Raw genomic sequence first — 9,710 nt, forward strand, 5'->3', positions numbered from 1 at the left:
GCGCTAAAGAGCACAATGTAGTACAACAAGCACCATCGTTATTTTTTACTGAATAAGAATGATTTCCAAATTCGATTAACTGCTAATAATCCACAGCTGAAATATGTGAGAGAAGTAAAAAAGAGATACGAAAGAAGGAGAAGCTAAGAAACGGAAGGAAACAAACCCGCAAAACCCTTCACCTCTCAACCCCTCAAAAAGACTCACCTTTTTCTCCGTCAACTTCTCGCATCTCCTCTGCTTGCAGATCTGGTGGCTCTTGTCGTTTCGGCAAGGCGCGCAGTCCCCACAATTGTCCTTCCTCTGGCACCCGATGCATTCCCCGCACCGTTTTCGTTTCTTTTTCACCTGTTTGTCCACCCCGCCGCCACTGATATCGTCCACACTCGAATTGTCCGGCAAATGGAGGTTCTTGAAACCCGCGGTGCTCGATATCGCGGCCACCTGACCCGAATTCTCAGACCCGATGTCCATATTGCTCGAGGCTCCGTCGCTTTCCGTCGAGCTTTCCAGACTCGACGCCCGTATTTTTCTCCGCTCCTTCTTGCGGAAATCGTTTCTGGTCGGAGAGTTCATCACCATGCCACCGTTCTTCTTATCCAGACTACTGTATAGACCGTTGTCGATATTAGGCACCGGATTCTGGAATTGCGTGGGATGTAGCGTGACATTCTGCAGCTTCAGACCCTGATCCTGCAGAGAAGCCAGTTTCATGTCGGCATCCGAAGGCTTGAACACTGTCACCACGGTTGGAGAGGATATCAGCTGGTTGTTCTGGATGAGAGCTCCGTTCTGGGATGGAAAGATGCTGGTGTTAAGGGTAGTGAGGTTGGTGGTTGGGTGGGAGTAGAGCTGAATGTGCCTCTCGTCCAGGAACTGCTGCTGAATCGACGGGATCTCCCTGGCTTGGATAGGCGCAGGCACCAGAGGGTAGCTCCTGGGGTTAACTGCACTTAACGTGTGAAAGTTAGAGTTCAAGGTGGTTAAACTATGGTTACCGGGACTAGAGTTCGGTGATACTGGAGTGAGATTAGTAAGAGTTGTTAAGGTTGGTTCACTGGTAGTAGCGGGGTCGTTAAAAGCCTGAAATTGTGACTGAAATGATGGAAGCTTCGAGGCGCCGTTCTGCTGAGCGAAGGCATCGGCTAGTGAGTTTACCTGAGTTGTGGGAGCAAAGGCTGAAGTGGAATCTACTGGTTTCGACTCCCATGGCCTGTACTGTGGTTGGGAGGAGATGATGGAAAGGCCATTCTCTCCGCGATCTAGGATCCTCGTCTCCGTATAGTAATCCCAATTGGATATGTCTAAGAGACGGGCATCGCTGAAGAGTCGGTCGGAGCTTGTTGTGAAGCCCCCGTTGGAGTCCATGTCTGCTGAGAAGGTGGAGAAGGGCGGAAGGTTGGACCCAGGGGGCGCATCTTGGACCGTTGAGTTCGGCGTGGCGGGAGTCGGCGGGTAGGACGACGTCAGAGTCGTGTATCCGGAAGAGAGACCCTCCTGGTCTTGACTGAGAGTTTCGCTCATATTGTCGGCATGTTTTGGTTGTTGCGATGGACAAGGAGATTCTCCCTTGAGACTGGCGTTTTATTTCTTTAGAATATACGGACTAGATTATTGTTATTGTCATTTTTTTCTTTATCCTGAATTTCGCTGAGATTAGTTCGGAGTTACCTGGTTGATTTGTACTTCACCGGTATTTGTACTGTCTGTTTTGTCTTTGTATAAAAATAATGTTCTCAAATGTACATGATTTGCTCTATAAAAATAATACCTGGAACAAAAAAATTATGTTAGTCATATTACAACATACAAACTATTCTTTTGAAAATGTAATTTATGTTCAACATAAATATATAAATTTAATTTAATAAAATGTTATTCATATTTCGCGAAAATCTTTAACCTAATAATAACGGTCATGGAATAAGAATAATATGAAAATTGGCCAGCTTAATCCGAAAAAAAGAAAAAGATCTCTCATAGAAAGTATTAAGAATTAATTTCAATGTAGTGATAAATATCACTATTTTCAAAAATGATTCGCTGACAATCTAAACAACACGAAATCATGATTCGAAACATGTTATAATTTTTTGGTACAAAGTACAACATTTTCAGATTCAAAGTTCTGTTTCAAATAGTTCAATACTACAAATGTCACACAATTTTCTTCCTATTCGATACCGTATCTCAAATCAAAGATAAAAAAATTGTTAACTTGAAATGAACACTGAGCTACGGAACTAGTAAGCTAAACTAATGTTCGTGCAGTTGTAGTAGATAATTTTCGAACATTATAGTTATTTATAATATACATTCTTACAATTCATTCATACAAAAAATTGTTGACTTAATCATTAATTGTTAACTCATTCATAATACAAATGCAGACGATATCGATATACTTCGACGAGTTTAAAATTCAAAAACTAGCCACGAAGTGGTGAGTTTTTGAATGAATGAATGTTAGAATGAGCTGTTGTACGAGTATTATACCTATACATTATGTTCTCTAATTCATAAATTTTTATAGATATTCCCATGAATATCGTTTAGTGATTTTTGCTTTGAAAAATGTTGGTTGGCCATTTTCTGTATCACAAATTTAACAGATATGGCAGAATGAATGGATTTTCCACAGAATTAGAGAAAATTTCTTCAGGAATGCTTTAATTTTTTACCGATTTTTTATTTTTGAATATATCCTATTTTTTCGGAATGTTTCGTGAAAATGGGTAAGATATTTCTCGGATTTTTGAAAAAAACTATCGAGCATCAAAATTCTCCATTTCAAAACATTTCTATCGCTTCTCGACTCTAGTTTTTCGCTGTAAGTGAATCTACTCAGTATCCTCGTAACTTTCCTAGCAGAGAAACAGATTTGGCGGTCCTAAGGGCTCCTTCTCGAAAAATTAAAGTGTTCATCAGGGTCTACGCTCGAGCATTCGATTAGCGAACGCTCTTCTGCTTCTTTGAATTTGATAATTTCTTTATCGAGGTGCAAATTACTCGACGGCTGAATTTCCGCATTCGATAAATTGAAATTGAATGGAGTTTTCGTTAGACTGCTGGATCGACAAAGGTCGACGCACGCGCGTCGATCGGCGTCGTCCTTTTACTTTCATCGGCGGATATGATTGAGCTGAAAACAAGCGGACTGATGAGGTCTGGAAGGATGTTGGACTAATAGGGGATTTTGTAGATGGGTATCCGTAATTTTCGGCTTGGGATCCTTCGTTGTAACTCTAATGAAAAAAAAGTGCCGAGTGGTCGGATTTGGCGTCATAACGATGGATATGAATCTTAGAGACTATTTTGAGGAATGAAAATTAGAGAAAAACCCATCATGACATATTTACGTAAAAATAAAATATGCTCACATTGAAGTTCATTTTACTGAAGAAAGAAGGATATTGAAACAATTCGAAATAAAAATGTTATTGAAAAAGTGATTGCATTTCAGGAAATACCACAAACTACAAATCATTTCATAATAAAAAATAGCAGAACTTATATCATAAAGAAATTACAAATTGAATACCTATAACTCTGAGAAATTATCGTTCCGAAAGATTAGTCCTTAGTACCTATAATACGTATGATTCTAATCTATCGAGATAGAGAATTTTTTTTTGGTTTGTTTAATTCATGCAATTGAATTTCTTATTTTGACTTGAATCGACTTGAAAGCTGAAGTGAACACATTCTTGTCCACGGAATTTTCTGAATTATCGTTGATGCACGTTTCGATAACGTAGTCGTGGTCGTTGTCGGAACGTAAGTGAAATGCTTAGTAAAAAAAATGAAATAAGTATTGGCATCAGAAGCTTTTGAGCGTCTGTTCGTTCATGCAACGTTGAAATTAATAGTTATATAATATTGTATTGTAAGTGATTTACATACGTTTCAGTGGTTATTTCAAACTAAATTTCTACTAAGTCCGATCTATCGTAATGAAAATATTGGGATTTTTATGTTTTGTTTTGATTTTCTACATAGCTTCACAAACTAAATAAACTGCATATATTTACAAACTGAATTTCAACAGAGTCCGATTTATCGTAATGGACATATTGGGATTACATTACATTACACCTCTTGTCATTGAAATATTAGTTATTTTTTTTCGGTTGTCTCAATTTTTTCATAGCTCTGATGATCCGATCAACAAGAAATTTTGCATCAAGTTCAAAACTATTATTATTTATCTTCTCGCAAAATGCCCATCAACGGTCAGATCTATAATAACTGTAACATCGAGCTTTCCTACCCAAAATTTTGCTTGAATTATCTATGGTTTCAATGAAACGATCGAAAGAAGTTTTTTTGAATTTTTGGGTTCATCAGTTCGAAATATAACGCAAATAGCTCTTAGAAAAATTATAAGTACACCAAATCTGCTGTGAATAATTTTCGAGTAGAACTTCTGGTGCAATTTACATGAATTCACCTATATTTCATTATTTCAATACTAAATTTCAAATTTTTTAGGAAATTTTGTGTTGAACATCTTAAAATCATCCAGTCTATCTTTCAACAGTTGTTATATAATAATGGCCGGAATTGCTCTTGCAGAAATCTTGGATAGTTCCGGTATCAGAATTACGTGTTGTGTTGAATAAAATTGGTTTTACCAGAATAAATCTATAATCTAATTTTTTCATAATTTTGATGAGTATAACTTTCCCTTTAAAAAAAATTACCTGTAGAAATAGTTAACTAAATTTACAAAATGGTGGAGTCGCCGGTGCTACAAGATTCTTTGAATATATCGACTTCTCATAACTTTCGGGATTAATTATTACGATTTCAAATATGATAATGGTGGGCTCATTCCAGAATCAAGCCTAATTATATTGCTTCTAGAGTAAACGCAAGTTTTGTGTAGGATTATCACCTTCACGCGTGAAAGCTCAAAATAACGCATTATTTAGGCTTGAAAAATTATGAATTCTACAATTACACTCAAGTTTAGAAAGATACACGAAATTGTACCCCTTTCGGTGTTCTGAATATTAGGATATAGGTACAGGATTCCTTAATAATTGAAAAAATCAACCCTTATTGCAATTTTGCGTTTTTATATTGGATATCGGAAAAACTAGAAATATATCAATATTTATTAAAAATAACAACATCCATATACAATTTCATCCGAAATCAATTATCCATCTTCTTTTTGAGCGCTTGCTATCCACACAGACCTAGAACTTGAACAACCTAGAAACTTGAAATTTTCATGATAAATTCAGATCTGGAAAAGTATATTCATTAATGAGCAAAATCTGACTAGAGATTCCGTAAAAATAGCTGTTCGAAATGTTGCTTTCCTCATAATTTCAAAACCACCAATTCTAACCAGAAGAAATTTTGAATTTATACAAAGAATAAAAATTTCCGAATCCATAAAAAATTTTTGTTAATTGCTTCACCAAAACCTGAAAAAATTGAAGAAGAATATCGGAAAGGAAAGAGTTGCAGAACAGCAGTTTCAAGCTCCGTATTTTCAGAACCAGCAGAAAATCGAGTGTTCAAAAGCTCCTGATGCCAAGTCAGAGCTTTTCACGAATTTTTTCGATTTCATATTATGCTATTAAGGGTTGTATTCAATCAATAAAACATGGATTAGAAATATGAAACATCTAGATAAATAAGAGATAGTCGTTTGAAATTATAACCATCATAAATGATATTCAAGAATTGCAAGGTGGCCACGATGATTATCGAGTACAAAGTAAATTTCGATCTCCTCTCGATAAAGAATTAGATTGATCTCAGTCAAACAGAAACAAGTCCCATTAAAGAAATTTGAAAAAATATTGAAATTCGAGTATTGCAATGTTGCCACGACGACAACCACCTTTCAGCTCCTTCAAATTTCAATCCAACCGTTCGCAAACGGTCATCAGCTACAACCACCCGAAAATTACATCCCCGACCATCTCAACCACAACTGATACTTCTGCCCAACCGAATGGACTCCAAGGAATAAAGCCCAATTAAACGAGCTGAATCCTAATTAAATTTCTTGGAAAGACAAGTTCTGCACCAGGGAGCAGGACTCGTCGACAACGCGCTATGCTCGCAGTCGTCATGGCAGCGCTTCATCCTCATCGGAAGCGATGCTGAAGTGCGTACATCCGGGGGGCTCACGTGTTACAGCGGGCCGTACCTATCGCGAAAATGGTGGCACGTCAAATGGCGACCATGACCCCGGGGCTGGGATTGAACTAGGAAATGCTTTATTAGCCCGCAACCACAACACAAACTCCGATATCCGACCTATGTCATGTAGATGACCGATGCATGCTGTGGAGATTTACGTACAAGGTCAGCGGGCAAGTTTCGCTTTCACTGGCCTGGTGTGGAAAATGCGAGAATGAGGTTAGAGCACACTTTCCCGCCATTTTGTTGCCATATTCGTGATGAGGATTATTTTGTCGCCACTGTTAATTTTTTATGTTGGTATACTTGAATAACTGTCATTCATCTGTCATTTTATTTTGTTTATTAGGAAACGTTCAAGATGGATCTATTCATGATTTTTTTATTTACAATATTAATAATTAACCTGTTCAAACAAGCTCATAATGTGAATTCAGAGAACTTTTAGTAGGTATAGTTCATTTATTGGCGTTACGTTAGCGATTGAAGGAAAATGTCGTTGCCAGACTGTCAAAACAATCCTTTTATTGCTAACAGACTCCATTCTGGACGTTTCATTGTATAGTTAACAAAGAGTTGACAATATAAATTTTAGAAATTGCCGGTTTTTTATGCGTTTTCAAGTTGGTATCTATCTATCTATGATTCACCATCCATGATGTCAAGTCCTTGCTTCAATAAATATCTTATATGCACGTATCCAAAGCAAAATCATCAGTTGATCGAATACCAAACCTTTGATTATTGTAGAAATTTGAGAGCTAGAATTCATAATTTTCTCGAAAAACGAAATGGTCTCGAATGCCAGCTCAATACCTAAGTCGAAACGAAATTTTCAATACCACAAAAATTCGAAAACGTACATTTTGCATTAGATAATTACGTACCAAGTGGTAAAACTAAGAGAAGTAAGTTGGTTTCATTGTTATGGTTTGAAACATTGATTAACAAGAGAATACTTGAGTGAAATAGGTATAATCTTCAAAATAATAATTCCCCGGTTATATCCACGGATTTCTATTTGCATTTAATGCCATTTCCACATCTCGAAAAAAATACACTCTGACTAAAAATATTTCATAATAAGTTTTTGTTCATGAAAATAGAACATTAAAGCCATGGAAGGTTACCAGTTAAGAATGAAAGTTTATCCTACAAAAATAACAAAAAAAAAATGTTACCGAATTTATAAACTATAGGTATCTAACTATACCTACTAGGAATACCTATGTACAGAACATCTATGATTCAAAGAAGGATGCAGTTAGATCAGATTGATTTCTTATTTATTGCTGTATATTCTGCATTGAATGACTAATTTATGGACTCAATTTATATTGTTCTCGAAAAATTTAGAATGACGGACAAAGATAATCTTAATCAAATGATTTCATAGAAATTCTTTAATTAGATCTCTTCGGAACACTTTGTTTTGACGTAACTGATCTTTGTGTGGTTTCCTATGAATTATTTCAACAATATCTATAGACCAAAGAAAACATAACTGTGAATAGTCCTTATCCATGATTGAAAAATAAATTTTGCGAAACGTTGGGCATCATGAAATTTCTTCCAATTGATAAAAATTTCAGCAGTTATTCAAAAAATTGAAAATATAAAATATAATCAAATAGTAAAAAAATTTGGAGGAAAATACATATCTATTTCATTGAGTTCAAACTGTAATTTTCTTTGAAACGAATAAAATCATGAGATAATAATTTTCCTCACAAACTCAAAGAAATATTTCCGCCTCATTATCAAGTTATAAAAATAAAAACCATTTTCCGAGAAAACATGTTTTATCACTTAAATGAATAGATCCTGTAAGTGCGGCAATCTATATGTAGAAGATTCCACGTATGAAATTATCTCAATCGATGGCAAGAATTTTATTCTTCCTTTAAAGTACCATAAGAATTAACTTTAATTCAAAAACCGCATTATTAACAACCTCCTTGTATCGTACCATTAGTACCTATTCCTTAATATCTCCTTGAAAAGAATATTACGATATATCAACTTATCAACCTTGCAAATTATTGAAGAACCGACCCAAAATTAGTGGACAGATATATATTTCATGAACGATGATGAATAACACAAGGTCAAGGCGCTTATCTAACTTCATCTTGAACAGAAAACGTTATACCTAATAGTTATAATAAAAATGGCAGGTGTGAACAGCTCAACACCCGGTTTTTGAGTGTGTCCTATTTAACAATTCAGTCTACACCGTGCAAATAATTTCATAGCAAGAAAACCAATTTTACAAGTCTTGATATTCATACCAAATTCAATTCTATAGGTAGGGAACTTATTTTCGAGAAAAGCTTAGAAACTCATTCGATCAACTAAAAAAACAAGTGTGGAACTTTTCAAGGCAGCTTGGAATTACTCTTACGCTGAAAATTGTAAACAACCATTGAAATGATATCCAGATTGTTTTGAAGGAATAAATCTTTATGACAAATAAAGACCATCAACATTTGATAAATAAAAGGAAAACCTAAATTTGCAAAAATACTATAGTTTTGTAAATCGAAAGTTGAGGCATAAGTAATAATCGCGCTAACATTACACGAATATGTCCTCACAAATATATCGAAAGTGCTGAAATAAGGGTGGAATGGTGGAAATCAGGATGACTCACAAGAACCATTGCGAATTCATCTACGCCATTGGAAAAAAGTCCTGATGACTCATTTGCACGTCCATTATTGTGAATACGCAAAATTTCCCGTTCAATGTACCTACTGCTATAATTATAAATTTATTTAGTTAAGGGTTGGGTGAATTTTGAAAATGCACTTGAAGCTTTCAAAATTTTTGACTCAGAATGCTTGCATGATTTCAAATAAAAACACGCAAAAAATCTTCACGCAGAGATTGTATTATTGAATATTATTGAAAGAAACTGAAAATATGCCACTATATGGATGATCAATATACATAATTGAAAATTCAAAACAAAGTAAACAATTCAAACAAAGCAAAGCAATTTTGGAAATTCGCGTCATTAATAAATAATAAAGAAGGACAAGGTAAACATCTTGCGATAAATTTCAGTAATTGGAGAAAAACATGCCATATACTGAAAATAGCGCCAATTATCTAAACAAAAACACTTTTGACGCACTTCCACGTAAATTTTTCCAGGATTCACTTCTCGATTTGCGAAATTTCCACTGAAACCCCGATGGAACACAAATAAAACATTGATGAAAACCGTTTTTTCCTTCTCTTGATTCCCACATAATTTCTTCCGACGTAGTCCGCCTAAGCAAGGGCCGCAACAATATTTGCGCGTCATTCGCACAAAAAAAGCACAATCGCTCGTTGACATCGCAAGAAAACGCGTAAATCCCAATGAAGATAGGCGGTAAAGGCCTCTCCTCCGGCCAAAAAGCATGCAAAATCCGTCTAAGGGTGAAAAATACTGACCATGTATAAATTAAAAATATCCGAACACACACACACCACCTAGCACGCACAATATGAAAATACAACTGACGCACAGTGTGTCCTGAGCTTTGGGATTCGGT

General features: G+C 35.7%; 1 protein-coding gene across 4 annotated transcripts in view; it reads right to left on the reverse strand.

Moving 5' to 3' along the window:
• The window catches only part of LOC123677369 (DNA N6-methyl adenine demethylase), a 72,019-nt gene extending 62,309 nt beyond the window's left edge, over nucleotides 1–9,710 (reverse strand). For 2 of the 4 annotated variants that reach the window (XM_045613846.1, XM_045613844.1), the window contains exons 1-2: nucleotides 9,610–9,710; nucleotides 208–1,771 (exon numbers count right to left, since the gene is read on the reverse strand). In XM_045613846.1, coding sequence (XP_045469802.1) covers nucleotides 208–1,524 — 1,317 coding nt within the window. In that variant the 5' untranslated portion in view covers nucleotides 1,525–1,771; nucleotides 9,610–9,710. The remainder of the gene's footprint in view (nucleotides 1–207; nucleotides 1,772–9,609) is intronic. The other 2 variants (XM_045613847.1, XM_045613845.1) reach the window with 2 other exon arrangements.

The sequence above is a fragment of the Harmonia axyridis genome, chromosome 4 (assembly GCF_914767665.1).
Source record: "Harmonia axyridis chromosome 4, icHarAxyr1.1, whole genome shotgun sequence".
NCBI classification, from domain to species: domain Eukaryota; kingdom Metazoa; phylum Arthropoda; class Insecta; order Coleoptera; family Coccinellidae; genus Harmonia; species Harmonia axyridis.